General features: G+C 39.5%; 4 protein-coding genes across 4 annotated transcripts; all 4 read left to right on the forward strand.

The window, feature by feature from the left end:
- Positions 1-1,631: 1,631 nt before the first annotated feature.
- Positions 1,632-2,672, forward strand: LOC126388101 (olfactory receptor 24-like). The gene has a single exon (XM_050040992.1). The coding sequence runs from the start codon at positions 1,710-1,712 to the stop codon at positions 2,670-2,672; it is 963 nt and encodes a 320-aa protein (XP_049896949.1). The 5' UTR covers positions 1,632-1,709.
- A 4,516-nt stretch (positions 2,673-7,188) lies between these two features.
- Positions 7,189-9,150, forward strand: LOC126387736 (olfactory receptor 1M1-like). The gene is made up of 2 exons (XM_050040376.1): positions 7,189-7,254; positions 7,440-9,150. Exon 2 carries the CDS (start codon positions 7,497-7,499, stop codon positions 8,511-8,513), a length of 1,017 nt encoding a protein of 338 aa, XP_049896333.1. The 5' UTR covers positions 7,189-7,254; positions 7,440-7,496; the 3' UTR covers positions 8,514-9,150.
- A 1,470-nt stretch (positions 9,151-10,620) lies between these two features.
- Positions 10,621-12,317, forward strand: LOC126387751 (cytochrome c oxidase assembly factor 4 homolog, mitochondrial). The gene is made up of 2 exons (XM_050040389.1): positions 10,621-10,757; positions 11,321-12,317. Exon 2 carries the CDS (start codon positions 11,357-11,359, stop codon positions 11,612-11,614), a length of 258 nt encoding a protein of 85 aa, XP_049896346.1. The 5' UTR covers positions 10,621-10,757; positions 11,321-11,356; the 3' UTR covers positions 11,615-12,317.
- A 134-nt stretch (positions 12,318-12,451) lies between these two features.
- Positions 12,452-16,142, forward strand: LOC126387737 (olfactory receptor 2AT4-like). The gene is made up of 2 exons (XM_050040377.1): positions 12,452-12,583; positions 14,439-16,142. The coding sequence occupies exon 2, from the start codon at positions 14,496-14,498 to the stop codon at positions 15,477-15,479; it is 984 nt and encodes a 327-aa protein (XP_049896334.1). The 5' UTR covers positions 12,452-12,583; positions 14,439-14,495; the 3' UTR covers positions 15,480-16,142.
- Positions 16,143-19,546: the final 3,404 nt, after the last annotated feature.

The raw sequence follows: 19,546 nt of genomic DNA on the forward strand, positions 1-19,546 counted from the left end.
GTTCCAATCAATGTAAATTAGTGGGTGCATGCGCAAGGTGGGGTTTTTATAGCCTGGTGCATGTGGGCCACGTAAAGTGGCGTGTCTTAAAGATTAATTTTCCATGTCCATTACCCCAGATGGGGATAATTCCCATAGTTATGATATGACTACTGGGTGGGGGGGATAATCTCCTCACTCAGAGAACCAAGGTTACAATGTAACCAAATGTTTTGAGTTTTGCTCTTGTTAAACGTGGTCCCCTAGTCATCAGTAAATCAAAGTGTTTGTTCTTCTCACATGCCTCCATGAAAAAAGCAAAGTTTTCTACACAAATTTAAGGTAACATGGCATGACTATTTGATTTAAGAAGAGTCATTTGTAGCTGAACAAAGATAGATTTATCAAAGGGAGTCTGAGAATAAACAAAATAAAACACGTGTTAATATCGGCAAAACATTTCACAGATGGAGAGAAGATGTTGCCAATAGTTAAGCCTTCTGCTAACTGGAGCCAAAGGCTCCCAGCTGCTGCTTCAAGTTCAAGTTTATGTAGCTCACGTTAGTGAGACCTTCAAATCACAGCGTGTTCTCTGCCTAACCGCCCACCGCTACAGACCACCTCATCAGGAGGAGAGCACTCAGCAGATCTGGTGATTGACCCCCAGTCAGACGCCACACCCCAACTCTAGTCAATACTAGCGCTCTTGGGGACCAGAGAGCCCTGACACCCTACTGGATCAGCTAACTGTCTGTTGCTGCCGTTACACAGGTTAGACCTGTCACTGCATCTTGCCATCACCCCGCTGTGACACCCGATGCTGGGGGGGGGGGTTTGCTTTGGCTGGATTAGAGCTACCACAGACGCTGACTGAAGGTCCGTCTTGAAGGTCGTCAAAGCTTCTGCCTGCTTTTGTGACCATAGGGTGCTAGCTGGTCAAAGCGGGGCAAGGAGGGGCTGAGGGTGCTAGCTGGTCAAAGCGGGGCAAGGAGGGGCTGAGTGCATGAGCTGTGTGCAACTCCAAATAAAAAAGGATTAAATAAATCAATGTATCAGAAACACTGTAGAAGTGTGTGCATATGCATATGGTAATCTGGTTGGAGGGTCACAGAGAGGGAAGGGGGTGCAGGAGGAGGGTGTATTTTCAGATTCTGCCTTTTTGGTGGTGTTGTTTTAGTCTTTTCCAGATTTCTGCCTACCCCAGCTTTAAGTGTTATCAATCATAACCTGCATGTTTTCCTGCTCATTAGATAAAGACTAATGTTTTGTTTTGCATGGACAAAACACTACTCTCCACAGATTAATTTCAGTAAAAGGGCACTGATGATTACTGTGTTGTTGATCCATATTGTTCTTAATGAGAAGACTGTATGTTATCTCTGGAGATCAATGAAGAGGGTTTAATTTCCACTGTGCACAGGTCAGACATGCTGACATTCAAAGACTACCATCTGAGTCAGCATCATGTGGAGTCACATTGTGTAAGACGATCATCAACAGAACAGGTGAGCCAACAGCACACTGTATTCTGTCCCGTGTTATATTCATCAATCAGGGTAAACAAATATGGTTTCAATGCCAAATGCACAAGTGTATATATGTCTGTTTGAATTATGTGACTGAAGAGGAAAGTAATAGGATGGATGTTTTTTCTCTCTTTCAGATCAGAGGACTTTTAAACACTGTGGACCGGACATCATCCTCGAGCACACAGCCTGTTGTGTTTGACTATGTCTTCTCTCAGGACTGTTTCAAATGACTCTGTCATCATTCGTCCTCCAGGCTTCTATATCATTGCATTTGAGACATTTCCCTACCTCAGTTACTACATAATCTTTCTAGCATTTGTCTATGCGGTTACATTAGTGTTCAATACTTTATTGATCTATATAATTGCCTGTGATCACTGCTTACACACTCCAAAATTTCTGGCTGTTGTCAACCTTGCAGTAATTGATATTGGCCTAAACACAAGCACGATTCCCAGCATGATTAAGACATTCCTCTTCAAGGACAACTTTGTTCCATACAATCTGTGTCTGTCACAAATGTTTGTCTACTACACTTTTGGAACACTGGAGTCATATGCACTCACTATACTTGCCTATGACAGATTGATTGCAATATGTTTCCCTCTGCGTCAGAACTTACTCAACACCTCGCAGATCATGTCTTGTATTATAGGCCTGACTTGGGTTTACAGTGTGGGACTAATAGCATACGGCACGGCCATCATGACCCGACTGTCTTTTTGCAATTCTGTCAGAGTGTTCAGCTATTTCTGTGACTATGCACCTGTGTTTAGACTCGCCTGTAATGATAACACAATGCAGTGGGCAGTAAGTGCACATTCTAGTATGTTTAATCTGATGGCCCCCTTTAGTTTTGTTATTCTGTCTTATGTCAGCATCCTGGTCACTGTGTTCAGGATGAAATCAGTAAGCAGTCGGATCAAAGCTCTCGCCACTTGCATTGAGCACCTAATCCTTGTTGCCGTATTTTACTTTCCTTTAACCATCATTTTCTTGTTAGGGCTTTATGTGCGAGCAATTGACCCAGACCAGCGTGTGCTGAGCCTGTCGCTGGCCTCTTGTCTCCCACCCTGCATCAATCCTATTGTATATTCTCTGAAAACTAAGGAGATCAAAAACAGAGCCCTGGCGCTGGTCCACAAAATGAGAAAAAGTTCTTGACAACTTTTCTTTCCACCGTAAAGCAATCTGTGGAGGGTGTGTGTGTGTCTGTGTTCATCTGTGTGTGTGTCTGTGTGTGTTGTGACAACAAAGGGCCCTTTTTTACTTATCCCTCCGTATTGTTGAATATGTTTGTCGGAATTTTATTTTTTTTTTTGATATTCTGCCATTGCATGAACACCCACCAAATTCAGCAAGTCAATAATATACTGCTGACATATAATGTATAGACATAAATGTACTTGTTTACATTGGAAAGTAAATATATGATAATTGTATAATTGGTTGCTCCGGCTCTTTCTGCATGTGTTACCTGAAAGAATCCTATTTGAAACACTCTGACTTTATTATATTGTATTTCACATTTTTATTACTCATAAACTGTCTCATTATTGTGTTTACTGGAGGTACTTGCAGATCCCCCTAAGGAGGGTGGTGAGGGTCAAGAAGACTCTCTGTCCTGTTAGATCCCTGAAGTTCTATGTCCAGTGCACTGCAGCTTTCAGAAGGTGTGCTGCTTGTGTCTCATCAGAAATGTATTTATCAAACTACAGTAAGTGCAGCCAATCTAGCTCCCAGGCTTCATTGCACCAGAAAGAGGAAACATTGCTTAAATGTTTTGTTCTTCAGTTTATTTCGGGGCCTTTAAGATTCTTTAAGAGGAAAGGAGATATGTAGAGAAATGAACTGTACTAGGGCTGAGTGTCACAGCCTTCACTGCTGCCGAGCCTGTAGTCTCTCTTGCTGCGTTTAAATGGAACTCACAACCTCGTGTTTACAACATGGGAAGTCGTGCAAACAAAGCCATGAATTCAGAATTCCATAGAATTTCCACTACGAGGTCTCAGGGGCGTTCATACAGTCTCGTCTTGTATGTGTGAGTGTGACTGTGAGTGGAGACAGGTGTGCTGGAGCCAGAGCGGAGTCCCACCAGCTGCCTTCCATCCTTTAATCAAGCCTCCTACAAAGACTCAGCTTTGCCACATCCACCTTGCCAGATTGTATCTCCTCAGTCAGTCTCTGTTTCCAGACTTTCTAGTGAAAGTTTGCTCCTTACTTGTGTTCACTCATTAATTCTGGTTCTCTAAATGCAGTCCCATCTGCTCAGCTACAGCCCCTTTGTCTCATCAGCCCTGCTCGCCTGTCTGGGACCTCTGCTCACCCCAGCTACTCCTCAGATTGTGCCCTGGACCTGCTCAGGTCTGCCTCCCACTCCTTGGACTCTCTGCTAGACACAATAAGCCAATCATCCCTCCTGCCCAGCTCTGCTTCGGCTCACATGCCACCCCGTTACCCTGCAATAAATTCTTATTTATTCTAACTCCTTTGCCTTGCCCCCTTGTGTCTTGCATTTGGATTTACCAGCTTGCCTAAACAATCAGAAATGTGGGTGTTCATCACTTTATCACTTTCTAGGATGAATATTTTAAGCCGTTTGGCATTTGTATAAAAAAGTAAAACTGGATCATATTTCTACAGACACGGGATGGATGAATATTACCTGCTTAAACAGGGACATTTTGTGCTGCTTTAAGTGTAGTGCTCAGAGAAAATATGGGCAGAGAGATATTGATATGTATAATTAGGGCCTGCCAACGATCCCTGGCACTGAAAGTGCAAGGAACATATTGTTGTTTAGAGATTATTGTTTTTCTACCGCCCCATCACATTTTTGAGGGGCTTCGCATGCTTGAAAACCCACGACAATTGGCACATTAATCGGAACAGGCAAAAATGATAAAGTTCTGCAGTGGCTGGGCTTCAGCATAGCCAGTGGGCTCTATAGCACCCCTGGTTTGGGGTTAAGTTTCTTAGATGTTCACAAATTTCAATTTAGCGCATTCATTTTCATTTTACATACACATATTTGCGGGCTTTAGGATGCATAAAAAGTCACGTTGCACCCATGTTTAAAGTTGTAACTATTTGGTATTGTAAGTGGGTTTGGGTGGGGCACATCGGCTATAAAGCGCTCCCTAACTACGTTCAGTGTTGCTATACAAGAAAGCTTGCTGCACACATTGAGCCTTGTCAAAATACGGCGATTTAGTGGACTCCTAATGTGCGGAAGGCCTTAGTTGGAACAATGTGCTTGATATTCATGAAAGTTGGAGGGTACATTGCCCTCATAAGTTTGAACATATTTCTCATCGGGTTTCATTAGCCCCACCCACCTGAAAGTCAGCCATTTTGAATTTTGTGTTTTTCATTTATTTTACACAAACTCTGTCAAACCACCGAGAGGGTTTTTTAAGAAGTTTGGATGATATAACTCTCCAACTAATGTGACGCTTAATTGTGGAGGTACTGTAGATAGCTTGATAGGTCATATGGCAACACACCATTTTAGGCACTTTACAGGTATGGAACTTCACAAAACTCCAGGATTCAACAGATCCTATCTCAAAGATGGGCAGTAGAATCTAAAGATCTTCACGATGACAAATTGCGACGCTATTGTGTTTTCATAGCATGGCGCACCAGTGGCCACTGCTGAATTTCAACATGACACAGGAAGCTGTTGTCAGTTAACTTTAGATGGTCCACTCTGCCCAAAATTTCACATGCTAGATAAGAGTCCAGGCCTGAAGACATCTACATGTCCATATTGACATAGGGTCATAGCACCACCCACTGAAAACAGGAAGTAAACCTTATGTGAGAGAGATCATCAGACTAAATGAAATGTACATTGTGTGGTCGACACATGATATACAGCAACACGACATATGATCAGTGTGGGACACAGGGAGTGGTACACAATTTGCAATATGAAATTTCCAGTACCACGCACACCAAGCAGAAGATGCCATTTAATTCCTGCACGCAGTGTCTGACTTTCATGAAAATGCACAGCAGCAACAAGAGTCCTTCTATTACCCCAAGCAGTGCCTAATTGCCTGTTCATTGCTACCTGCCACTTTAATTGTTCCTGATTTTGTCCCTTACTATAAGGTGACCCAGTTACTGCACAAACCTGGTAAAAAGAATCTATCAGGCTAAAATCAATGTGTAACAAAACCAAAAAGTCAAAGCCTACCATTACCAACATCATGCAAGTGGTTCAGTGAGCTGAGAGCGACCATGTCATCAATAGCTTTTACTCTACATCCATCAATGATTCAAATGAGCTCCATGTTAGCATGAATGAAATAATTTCTAATAAAATATTTACTGAAAAAAGAAGTGTAATTTAAACCTTAGTTTTAAAAACTAGAATAGCAAGAAGAGAATTGCATAAAAAGCTCACAATGAATACAGTACCCACTGGTAAATTGAGTTTAAAGTCTGAATAGAAGTTAGTGTTTGTAAATCCTTTAGGACGGTCTACAGTTTATAAAACAAAGCGGAACTAGCAGGTTAAAGCTTAAACACATTATCTGATTAACAAAAGGGAGTCAGGGGACACTTAGTGAAGACTTCTGAAAGCAGGTGTAAGTTGAATGAATTGACAGCTGCACACAAACACAAAATGCACACCCACTCCAGTTTCCCTCCGTTTTTAATTGTCATTATTCCTAATAGGTGCAACTGAGACTAATTAGTGTGACGTTTATACAGTAAAAGGTTTGTTTGTTAAAGTTGAGGTCATTAACCAAAACTCTCTGGTGATGGCAACTGGGCTCATTACAACTAATATGTTGTGGCTCATGACTGTGTGTTTAATGATAATACATCCTTTGGGAACAGGACATTAAATGTGTTTGTTACTGTTTACACACTTTGCACAAACATGGTGAAAACAAATTGAACAAATTAACGAGAGAAGATGATCCTCAGCTCACGATTATTAAACTCTGTCTGCTGTCTGCTCAGAGGTCATGGAGGTCATTGTGTGTCTAGAATATGCAGCGCTTAATATAAACAAGTTTACTAGACTATGGTTTTCTGACGACTCACGAGTGCCTCAACTAAACAAAAATTTAAAATAATAATCAGCCTCTTACCTCTGACACTGACACAATAAAGGTACAAATAGGCGATAATTCATTATTACTGTTTACGGACATTCAGTTTAATTGTACAACCGCTGGCTTGTTTTATACATGTATGTGATTTTCCCAACATTTGAATTATCATGACATAGAGAATATTGATATTTGAAAGACATTCTTACCATAATTTTGATAGCAATACAGTAAAACCTGTGTTACCCAACCTACATTCTTAATTAAGATAGGTTTAGTTTGTCTTGATCAAAGATTATTTATTAAGCAACACGTTTTATCCATGACCTATCACCTTTTCTTTTCATTCTTCTTTATTTTATTTTACTAAGCTTTCATTCATATTTAAATCATCAGTCAAATAATAACTGAATGCTTGTTTTGGATGTTGGATAAGTTAAATCAAAAATAAATAACCTGTATGTACTCCTAATCTCCAAGGATCAAATTAACATAATTGATCAGGTATTGCACTATGACTTTGTTAGACTTAATTGAGAGTTGCCTCCTGATTGATCCCTGGGGATCAGTCAGAGTAGTATATACGGACAGAGTGTCCGACATGCAGCCATCTGCGTGCAGCTTTTAGAGTCAGCATCACGTGTCAGTGCTAAACAAGTCTTCTCAAAAATCAGGTGAGCATTCATTGACTTGTAGAACATTAATGCATGAGCCAACTCACTGAGAATGTACTTTACAAATGCTGTTTGGTTCGATTGTGTTTTAACAAAATGGTATGACAGTTGTGCCTTTTGTCTATTAGCTTTAACAGAAGTCTATACTTTAATGTATAATGTGATGTGATTTCCCTGTTCTTTAGACTGGAGAGCATTTAAGCAGAGGCTGACCTCCAACACGCAGCCTATGGAGTTCAACTATGTCTATTTTCAGGACTGTTTTAAATGACTCTGTCATCTTTCATCCTCCAGGCTTCTATATCATTGGATTTCAGACATTTCCCTTCATCAGTGTCTATTTCATCTTTCTGGCATTTGTCTATGTGGTTACAGTGCTGTTCAACTGTTTGGTGATCTGTGTAATTGTCTTTAATCATTGCTTACACACTCCAAAGTTTCTGGCTGTTGTCAATCTTGCAGTAATTGATATAGTCCTTAACACATGCCTTATTCCCAACATGATAAAAGCATTTCTTGTCAAGGACAACTTCATTCCATTCAACTTGTGTTTGGTACAAATGTTTGTCTACTATGCTTTTGGGACTTTGGAGTCATATGCACTTGCTATACTTGCCTATGACAGGTTGATTGCAATATGTTTCCCTCTGCGTCACAACTCCATCAACACACTGCGGAGCATGTCTTGTATTGTTGGCCTGTCTTGGGCTTTTGCTCTGGGAATCATTGCATTTGCCGTGGCTATAATGACTCGACTGTCTTTTTGCCAATCCCTCAAAGTGTTCAGCTATTTCTGTGACTATGCACCTGTGTTTAGACTCGCCTGTAATGATTACTCAATGCAGTGGTCTGTGGCCAATTTTCTTACTTTCTTGCTCCTTGTAGGACCCTTTACTTTTATTCTTCTGACATATACGAGCATCCTGGTGACTGTATTCAGGATGAAATCTTTAGACAGTCGAGTCAAAGCTTTGGCTACTTGTGTTGAGCATATCATCCTTGTTGCTGTATTTTACATTCCTCTCATTACCATTTTTACTATAGGGTTTAATCTGCGTTTAATTGACCCAGACCAGCGTGTGCTGAGCCTGTCGCTGGCCTCTTGTATCCCACCCTGCGTCAATCCTATTGTATATTCTCTGAAAACTAAAGAGATCAAAATCAGAGTCCTGGCGCTGGTAAGGAAAACTAAAATCTGTACAGACCAACAAAAGAACAAACCTTGGAGGGTTAATAAAAGATCGCATAAGTTCAGGTAGTGGGTCAAAGGGCTACCTAGGCTCTTTTTGTCCAGATTGCTTCATTACAACAGGTTTAATATGGGCTTTAAGATGATGTGTTTTGACACTGCACAGGTGTTGTGTCGAAGTCGGTTTCCCCTTACTTCACCTGACCTCAACCCAACGCATTTTTGCATGTGAGGTTTGGATTATGTCTGCAAGATTGTGTTCATATATATATATATATATATATATATAACAGATAATTTGTCTACCTCCTGATGTTGCTTGTGATGACAAACTTAACTACATTTACAAATTCCAAATGCTTGAACTCCTCTACAATGTTATACTTGATGAGATGTTCCACTGATTAAAACTACTGAATTATTACTTTAGCAGGGCAGCTATGAGTCAGATCAGTGCATCATGGGGGATGCTCTCACAGCAGCTGATGTCATCGTATGTCTCACTGATTAATTTGGCACCTGTTTATGATTCCATGTATCCTGCTATCTGATATCATGTGGTGTCACCATGCAGCCCCGTCTCCTAAAAAGTGTACCTTTTTTTCTCTTCACCACAGGGAAATTATTATACCTGTTTATGTTTAACCTAAAAGCACTTAAGTTGTGTAAATATCATTTAAGTAGACTAAAAACATCATCATATGTGTCAAAAAATGGTCAAAATGTTTGAAATAAAAACAAATGAGACTACAGCTACAACTGTCTCTCTACTTTTTTGCTTTGGAAGAGTTTCTGCATTTGTGAACCATCAATTGTCTGTCTGAAAATGAATTCTCATTTCAATGGCTCTGTTTGCTCTATTAAGATCTCTATTACGATGATGTTTGTTTAAATAAGAAATAAAAATAGTGAGGGATACTACAGTCACTTTTTCTTTAAGCTTTATGAATCACATCATTTAGCACACTGGTCTTCATATTTGATAAGAGATAGCCTAAATATGCAATGTTTTTTTGTTTGATAAGGTTTTTTTAGTTTCTAAATGTCAAACATTGTAAAATAGACTATGAAATAATTTTCCCGAGTTGGCCCATTTGAACATACAACATTTTCATAGCAGGCTATAAGCATATAGTATATTCTACAGGCTACATGAACTACAGGCACTGTAGACAGGTATGCAATGTAGAACATCATACTGTACAACACATTAAGTCAGGGGTGTCAAACTTATTTTAGTTCATGGGCCACATACAGCCCAGTTTGATCTCTAGTGGGCCAGACCAGTAAAACCGTTGCATTAAACCTGTAAATAACAAAACCTAAACCTTTCCTTTAGTGTAAATAAGTCCAAGTACATTCTGAAGACAATCATTCATTGACAAAACAGATGATGAGCAAAGTGCAATTTCAACAATCTATCTGTTTTTTTCGCGTTCAGTCAGTTTCCTTCTCACTGTCATTACATGTGCAATTTTCCATACATGTCTACTTCTGTGCAGTAATGCTAACATCACCACACCAAACTAAGGGGGCAGCTATTAGGAAGCAGGTTAAGTTATCCCTGCCTTACAAACTATCTACAAACCAAAAGTTTTGGTAGCGCCTTAGCAATAGTGTTTCAGCAATATTGTTTTAAGAAACTATTTTGCACAATGTTTAATATCTCTAAATATGACCACAGTAAGTATTGATTGTATTTCAGAGAGCTGTATTCTGGTCCTGGTTGAAACGCCTCTGAAGTAGCACTTAGTGTTTACCTTGCTATTAAAACCTTGAACCTCTTAGTCTATACAGGTGCAACAATGTAGGGTACATGCAGAGTCATCCAGTGGACCAGACTGAACCCTGAGCCCACGGGTCGTATGTTTGACAAACCTGTATAAAGCTGTCAATACTAACATAGACGATGGACTACAAAATAGTGATATGGGCTGCCCTCTAGTTGCGTTAATGTGTAGCATTAAGTGTGACCACTCTAATGCTCTACACAACATTTACACCATTAAAAATCGCACTATGAGAAATTAACGATATGTTCATTCATATTTTCATTGATGTGGAGCTTAAGTTTATTACGTCATGTCTTAATTGTCAGCAATGACTGTCGGTTGTGTTCTCGCTCTGCAGCGGAACTGATGTAGGCGTCGACGGAACTATTTGACGGTTACACTTTCGTCCTGTCTTCAAATGTGTCCCCCACGGATCACACCGTTGACTGTGTGGTTGGTTATGAGAAGTCCGACGTTATGAAGGTTATGTAAACTTAATGTCACTGTTTCTACGGACAGATACACCGAAAAAGAATAAACAGGTAAGAGCAAGGCAGCGCTGTGTCAGCATTTGTGTTAGCTAGCTCCGCTCTCGGTAATGTTAGCTAACCTGTTACACATTAGGTAACGTTAAGAGGTGTGTGCTGTTGTTAGTCTGATACCGACGAGTAGTTTCGTTGCTGGAACTCGGATAAATATTGTTATATTTACTGCACTTAAATAAAAGCAGCATTACAAGCATTTAAAAAATAGCCCATTACAAGTTCTGGTTTTAAAACGCACTTAAAGTAAAAGTACATTAGTATTGTTGGTAGAGTTCAGTCAAACTATCAAAGCTCTCACTCTGCAAAATGCCACATTCATAGTGCTGTATGTCAGGCTGTTAGTGATGCATTAACATGTGAGCACTTACCTGTAGCAGCTAGTCGAGATGGAGCTCATTTGAACTGCTCACATCATAATCACTACAGATTTTACACCTGAAGATTTAGAGATACTTTTCTGAACAGCAAAGGTATCCTGAAGGAACAGCTGGGATATCTTGTGATTGTTCCTAAAACTGTACTGTCACCTGTTTATTGATAGCATCATTTGTCATCCTCAGCACACCCACAGAATCACCTAAGTGCATTGAAACAGAATGGCGTCCCCTTCACCCCATGACCGCAGCCGTAAAGACAACGACGAGGATGACCCTGTTGAACAGATGATATCCCGCACCGGCTGTGCCGAGCTACACTACGCTGTGCAGGAGTGCATGGCTGAACACCAGGACTGGCGCGTGTGCCAGAGCCAGGTCCAGACTTTCAAAGACTGCATGATGAATTTCCAAATCGCCCGGAAAGAACAGCTGATGAAGCAGCGGCAGCAGACCTCCACTGAGTCTGCGCCCAGCTGAACTCACAACACCTCACACCCTCATACACATCGGCCTGGATGTGTTGAAGACATGCTTGAGGTGAAAAGACTGTCCCTAATTTAATTCTTGTTAATGAAAATAAAGTATGAGCAACTACAAAAAATCCTTGCTACTTGGACTTTCAAATGTGTGCAGCAGAAAGACCAACTGATAAATGTGATTAATCAGCCAACAGAAGCTCCAGAATTTGATGGATGCGCCTTTCCGTCAAAATAAAAGCACCAAGCTAATAAAAATGCGGTGAAACTTTTTAATTTAAATAATATAATTTACAAGAAAAGCCCCAAGCCATTAAGTTAACCTTTTTCTTTTATTGTAAATCGATGGTGTGCCAGAATTTAAAGTTTTACTTTGGTGAATTCCGGATCCTCTCTCTAGACCGGAACCAGAATCCAGACAAAATTCAGAGTGAATTGGAAACCAGGCTCTTCACCGTACATGAAGAGCCTGGTGACGCGAGGCTAGAAACAGTGTCTTTATTATACAGTTTGTCCACCAGAGAGCACTGGGGCGTTAATTTTTCAATTGTAAAATGCCCCACTCAGTACATATCTTTGTCACAACTGTATTGTTTAAAAAACAAATTTAAGGGATCCTGAAGGGACAAAAGTGTTTGTTTATTTATGAATGGGAAAAAATATATAGCCTATATAACAAATAAACTTCTTTTGTTAAACTAAAATATCACTCTACCTCAAAAATGCCAGTATCCCTGTGGTACCTGTCATTTCTTTTCTTTTTTTTTCTTTTTTTAAATATGTATTTACAGACCGTTGTGTTATGGGGACTTAATAGTGTCCATGAAAAATATTTAATCAACAAATCAGATTTTACACGATAAACAAAAACAAAAGCAGACAGCAGATCTCAAAGGAATCTTTGGTGATTTTAGGATTTAAGGGGGGCAGTTTTACCATGAACAACATAAGCTTGTGACTCCAAAGAGCAGTAAGTATTTTCATTTCATCAAACATTTTATTTGTGACATTTCAAGGCTCCTCAGAGCCCAGAGGACGTCACATCAACAATGGTGACCGAAGTTAGAACTGTGAATGGAAGTCAGTTATTCAAACACTTATAAAAAGCCTACAAACTTTGGGATAACTAAAAGGATGTGTAGTCGGTGTGATAAATGAGGATGTTGAACTTAGACTTGTCACTTTATAACACAAAAGGTGGACAAAGGACAGTTGGCAGAGTTGGAGTCAGACTGGCCCTTCTTTTATAGCCCATCATAGTTTAGTAAGTTTGCTCTGAATGACAGCTCAAGTTTTAATCATTAAAAGTGTTAATAGGTAATCAGGAGATTAATTAGTCTCAAGTTGAAACAATAAAATATTTGCTTGTGACTGCAAAGTTCATTTAATGATAATTGCATCCTCCGGGAACATTATGCAACAAACAAGTCGTATGTGTTTGTTTATTCACTTTGTACAAACACAGTTCATTAAATGGTTGTGTCACCAAAGTAAATTTTTTAATAGATCTTTTTTTCAATTCATAAATCATAATTATTTCCATACAAATCCATCCACTACAAATAGAGCCTGTTTGATGATAATGTACCTTCAGGGTACTGCTCACTTAACAGGCTTCACCAAACATTTTTTTAAGTTCTTATAATGTCAAAACAGCCAAATCATGTACAGTTTCAACAGTAAGTCGGTGACATATTTATTCACTTATGACTCTGTACAAATATCTGCTGCCACTAAACCATCTTCAAACCCATCAGTGATTGCACTGAGGATGGTACAGTTGTTACATCCTGTCTGCTGGCAGCAGAGGTCATTGTGATCAGGGTGGTTCAATAGTCCTATTTGACTTGACTCTGATTGATGCAGCAGTTTGTACGAAGAGTTATGATCAAATTGTTGTATTTGTAAAATCAAAGTATTAGTGCAGTGCAGTGTTACTGCAACTAGAGTTGCTCTGATACTGATATCAGTACCACAAATGCCTTCGATACTGCCTAAAATGCTGAATCAAGTATCGTCGAGTACACGAGTCTGTGCACCGATCTGGTACCATGTAAGTACTCTAGAGTAGTTTCACACCTGGATAAAACAGCAGTTTCTTTCCAATTTTTCCTCTCTGCTGCTCTAAAACAGAAGCCTACACAGCAAGTTGCACAATGCGTCCTCGAGGAACTACTGTTTAAGAGCAGCCATTGAAAACTGATTTTCTGGTAAATTGTGTAACGTTATTTGGCAATATTTTACACTGGAAAGTCCCACCAGTAAAAATTCAATACAGTATACAAAGCTTTAGTTTTGAGAGGGGGCACTAGTGTTGCTTCCCTCTAAATTGCAGCTGCATTTAAAGTTTTTGTTAAAGGAATTGTTATTTAGTCCTATGATTTTAATTTCATCATTAAGTAAGCTTCAGTGTATACATGAGTTAAGAACAGAGTGTAATGAGATCCTCACACTCACTAAATCATCATTAAAAACAATAATGAGATGTTTGTTTCTAACACGAGAATCCCTGCTCTTTATGGATCTAATTAATGTGGTTAACAGGGCGTTATTATATGATGCCCTCAATAACCGCTGGAAGCTTCATCTCTAGAGATGGATGAGGAAAGTATATCTTCCAATGTACACAGGTCAGACATGCATTCGCTTTACTGCTGTTGGACACAGAGCTGCTGAGAAACACTTAAGAGATAGAGTAAGCTGCATTCTCTGGTATGTTTTAGTACGTGCATGTTTGAATACTGCTATGTCTAAATGTGCTCATCAAACTTTTAATTTAATGCCTGTTTGTATGTACAAGTTAATATGATTTCCCTCTTTGTCAGACTGGAGAGCATTTAAGCAGAGGCTGACCTCCAACACACAGCTTGTGGAGTTCAACTATGTCTTTTCTCAGGACTGTTTTAAATGACTCTGTCATCATTCATCCTCCAGGCTTCTATATCATTGGATTTCAGACATTTCCCTTCATCAGTGTCTATTTCATCTTTCTGGCATTTGTCTATGTGGTTACAGTGCTGTTCAACTGTTTGGTGATCTGTGTAATTGTCTTTAATCATTGCTTACACACTCCAAAGTTTCTGGCTGTTGTCAATCTTGCAGTGATTGATTTATTCCTTAACACATGCCTTATTCCCAACATGATAAAAATATTCCTTGTTAAGGATAATTTCATTCCATTCAACCTCTGTTTGGTACAAATGTTTGTCTACTATGCTGTTGTATCTCTGGAGTCATACGCACTTGCTATACTTGCTTATGACAGGTTGATTGCAATATGTTTCCCTCTGCGTCACAACTCCATCAACACACTGCGGAGCATGTCTTGTATTGTTGGTGTTACTTGGTCTTTTGTTCTGGCAGTTACAGGGTTTGCAATAGGTATAATGACTCGACTGTCTTTTTGCAGTTCAGTCCAAGTGTTCAGCTATTTCTGTGACTATGCACCTGTGTTTAGACTCGCCTGTAATGATTACTCAATGCAGTGGTCTGTGGCCTCTTTTTTCTCCATTTTAATCCTTGTAGGACCCTTTACTTTTATTCTTCTGTCATATACGAGCATCCTGGTGACTGTATTCAGGATGAAATCTTTAGACAGTCGTGTGAAAGCTTTGGCTACTTGTGTTGAGCATATCATCCTTGTTGCTGTATTTTACATTCCTCTCATTACCATTTTTAGCATCGGGTTTTATCTGCGAGCAATTGACCCAGACCAGCGTGTGCTGAGCCTGTCGCTGGCCTCTTGCATCCCACCCTGCATCAATCCTATTGTATATTCTTTGAAAACTAAAGAGATCAAAATCAGAGTCCTGACGCTGGTGAGAAAAAATACACTTAGCAAACAACAAACAAACCAACACAATTAGGACCAATTTGTGCAGTGAGTAAAGAGCCTGAACTGTGTGCTTTCTGAATAACATCTGTCAACAGAAATGTCCCAAATGGCTAAGCAGGCTGGTTTGACCATCAGTTCATCAGTGTGAAGATGGCTATGAACTGCACTGCACTGCAGAGAACACAATTTAATTCTAATGTCATTTAATCAAAGTTGCATCATGTGTAATATATTAATGCATAAACATCTTTGAGCTATAGTCAATTTATAACTCAAGGCCATAAACTTCATAAAAGTATAACGGGACACTTTGATTCACACACCTTTATATAACATCTACTGTAGCTGTATTCCACCGGTGTTGACATTTTTTTTTAATTGTCTGTGTCCTATATGTTTGTTTTAGGCATTGAATATCCTGATCACTCTGTGTCTGCAGGTGTGTTCATTTGAAGCTACTCCATGTAATGCCATGTTTGACTGATGAAAAGTCAATATATGTTTATTATGTTCATAATGCCAACATTGTAACTTCAAACTTTAATAATTTATCTTCCACCTCTCTATGATTTTGAAGGATTTTGAATAGTTTGGGATGAAACCACCCGACTGTAAATGCTTCACAAGCATCCTTCTCCTAATTTGAACATTTCCTGCATTAAATGTGTCAACTCTTTAAACTGTGTGCTTCTTGAATCCAATATGTGTTTATATTCAATAATAACATTTTATCTGAAAGGAGCTATTTGGGAGTGCTGATATACCAAATAAAAGTGCATGACTGAACATCAGGAATGGAGTACATTTCAGATCCAGGTTCAGCTCAGGAGAGAAAACTTTAAGGTTTTAAATTTCTGGGGTGTTGGTGGCTTAGTGGTAGAGCAGGTGCCCCATGTACAAGCATGTTGCCGCAGCGGCCCGGGTTTGAATCCAGCCTGTGGCCCTTTGCTGCATGTCATCCCCCCTCTCTCTCCCCCCCTCACGCTTGACTATCATATCTATAAAGGCAAAATGCCAAAAAAAAAAAAAAAAAACAGTTTTAAATTTCTATATCCAGCAGTCCTCACTCTGTCGAAATGTGAATATAAAGTTTATAGTAATTCAGCTTTTCAGACTAATAAAAGCAGATAACAGACCCAGTGGAGGGCTTATTTGATTTTTAGGAGGGTGGATTTAAACTCAAGAAAATGAATGTGAGATTCACTCTATTTCAGTATCAGTAAACCCTGGTGAAAGTACTGACATATGGCGCTGTGACACAACACTCTCAGAGAGCTCCTAAAGCTTAAAAACTTTAAGTAAGGAGTCCTAGCTTAGGAGTGATTTAGGAAAGTTCTCAGAGCAACTTGAGCAAGGAAGGGACAGAAACTTTTACCCTAGTTGCTAGTGATGATGCTTTCTTTTAACAGATGTGATTGGTTGTCACAGACACGCTCTTTTGTGAGCCTGCAAGGTGTGGACACCCAGTGGAAATGAAATGAACTGCTGACTGTGAAAGTGTTGTCATTGTTAGTGTGATCACTCTGCTGATGGAAGGTTGAGACAGACACAAGTCATCACTGCTGCACTGCTGAGTTTTTACAGTTTTCCAAATATCTTATGACTGTCATCATTTTATTTCTGGTGTTATAGTGTTAGGTGGGATATGTGTGTGTATCCCTAATGAGATCAACCACACATATTATCCCTGCACAATCTAATCTGTAGCATTTCATTTACTCACTGTCATCCAGTGTTTAGAGAATATCTCTCAAACCTCTTTGTGTTTCCACCATTTCCTCCTCTGCTTAAGAAACTCCTAAGCCTCTTAAAAGTCCTCCTCCCTGCTCCTAACAGTCTTTCATCTTAGGAGCTCTTTTAAGGTCTAAGATGCTCCGTGAATAACTTATCTTTACATGGACCTAGTCTGAACTTTAAGGAAAAATTTTAAGAGATCGTCACAATTTTGAGAATTTTCTTAGGATTTCGTCACTAGGAGCATCTCTTTGTACCAGGAAGCTTTGTGAATACGGCCCCAGGTTTAAATCTATTGCATCATACTAACTGCTTAAGTAATAGATCTTTTCAGAATACTAAAATTTAGAAGCTGTGAGTACCCCCTTTACAGGGCTGGATATTGGTACATGGTAACTTTAAGGTATCGACCAAAAATAACCCAGTACCAAGTAGTATTGACATGTCTCCAGTCAAGCAACAACTGCATTTAATCCTTTTTGTGCTGGAGTCTGATCCTAGATCAGCAAACTGTCTGTTGCTGCTGTCTAAAGAGCTGTTCTCCTCCCGAAGTACGGCCAGTTCAACATCTCCCTGGTTAGTACAAGCTAACACATAGCAGCAGCTAACATCCAACACATGTTCCCGACAAACTCACCATCACACTAAATCAACTCGCCTCATTCGTTAAACATGTTAATAGTCATTAGGTAACATTAGCCATGTGATGCTAACAGATACATGCTAACAGATAGCCCTGTTACTGTGCGTCTAAGACCACACAGACACCAAAACATTAGAAAGTATGGCTTAAGGCCTACTACATGCCATTCTGTTTACATTATGGGTATCAGTTTAAGTACTCTATTGGTATTGATATCACTTCAGGAGTAGCGCGCTGGTGCTGGTATCATAATTTTTTTAAACAATACCCAGCTGTATTTACAACTGTCCATGACTTGCACACCCTGTTGAACACAACATAATAAGAAATATAATGAATTGAAAGCAGTACATTTAACACATGCGTTAAAGTTTCAGTCACACATGCAAAGGGAGCCTGACGAGGTCAACAGCAAGGCTAATGCTAACAAATTACGTTAAAAAATGTGTTAATTGTAAGTCAGTAATTGTAAGGCCTTTAAGAAGGACAAAAGCAAAGTATAAAGTCCAAGATGCCCTTGGAAAAGTAAGTGTACTTTAAATTAAATGATAGCTCCACAAATATAGTACTGTATTTCCCTCCATTGTTAGTTTTTTTAATCCTTAATAGGTGCAACTGAGATTAATTAGACTGAAATTTATACAGTGAAAGGTTTGTTTGTTAAAGACAAGCTCATTGACATCACACCATCACAGACTGGGCTCATTAGAAACATTTTGTTTTGGCTCACTCTGGCCTGTTTGATGATAAATGCATCTTCAGGGAACATTATGCAATGGAAGAGTCATCATACTTAATGCACACAACAATGCAATGTTCTGACAGTTTTTAAAGCATGTCATGATTGTGTTGGAAAAGCACATTTATATGTATTTGAATAAGCAACACAATTACATAAAAATGACAATTACATGATATTCGTGCCTCCTCTGAGTTTCATGTGACCAAGCAGAAGTGTGATTGTGGATAGCCCTGATTTATTCTTCTACTCAGAGGTCATTCTCATCAGGTGGGGAATGTATAGCTCTGGTGCACTGAGTTTAATAAGTTTAATTAAAATAAGCTGCAGCTCTGCTCTCGGTGGATCAAATTAATATCAATGTGAGGATTATAAAGCTTTGGCTTTCTCAGGATCAGGAGGCTTTATCTCTGGAGATCAATGATCTTCCACTGTCTAAGGGTCACACATGCAGCCCTGGCACTGATCAGGAAAACTAGCAAGCATTCAATATTCAAAAGGTCATGAGCCTGGGCTCTTTTTCTGAAACCCTGATTTTACAGAAAAGTTTTAATTCAGCACAACCAGAGTCAGAAAATTAAAATTGGCCAAGATAAAAATCTGCCCTTACACTGCACTTTATGCTAATAGAGGACTAGAGAATGATAATATGATGAGTGTCTGCCCTCTAGTGGGTTTATGTGTAAAGTGCAAGCTGTGCCATGAATGACACTCAGTTAATGATCAGTGACAGCACTACAGTGTCTCCTATGGTTGTTCCGAAAGCTGTATTATTACTAGTTTATTGGGCTCAGTTTAAGAGTACGTGCTTATTTGTGAATGTCAACTCATCTGACAGATTTTTGTGGACTTTAAGGGTGCAGTTTATCTTTAGCACCCAGTATAACACCTCCTTAAAGTTCCTTGAACCTGGGGCGTCGGTGGCTTAGTGGTAGAGCAGGCGCCCCCACATACAAGGCTGTTGCCGCAGCAGCCGGGGTTC

This window comes from Epinephelus moara, chromosome 3 (genome assembly GCF_006386435.1).
Source record: "Epinephelus moara isolate mb chromosome 3, YSFRI_EMoa_1.0, whole genome shotgun sequence".
NCBI lineage: Eukaryota > Metazoa > Chordata > Actinopteri > Perciformes > Serranidae > Epinephelus > Epinephelus moara.

Coding starts and splice junctions, on each gene's coding strand:
- LOC126388101 (XM_050040992.1), top strand. CDS start 1,710: ATGTCTTCTCTCAGGACTGTTTCAAATGACTCTGTCATCATTCGTCCT.
- LOC126387737 (XM_050040377.1), top strand. CDS start 14,496: ATGTCTTTTCTCAGGACTGTTTTAAATGACTCTGTCATCATTCATCCT.
- LOC126387751 (XM_050040389.1), top strand. CDS start 11,357: ATGGCGTCCCCTTCACCCCATGACCGCAGCCGTAAAGACAACGACGAG.
- LOC126387736 (XM_050040376.1), top strand. CDS start 7,497: ATGTCTATTTTCAGGACTGTTTTAAATGACTCTGTCATCTTTCATCCT.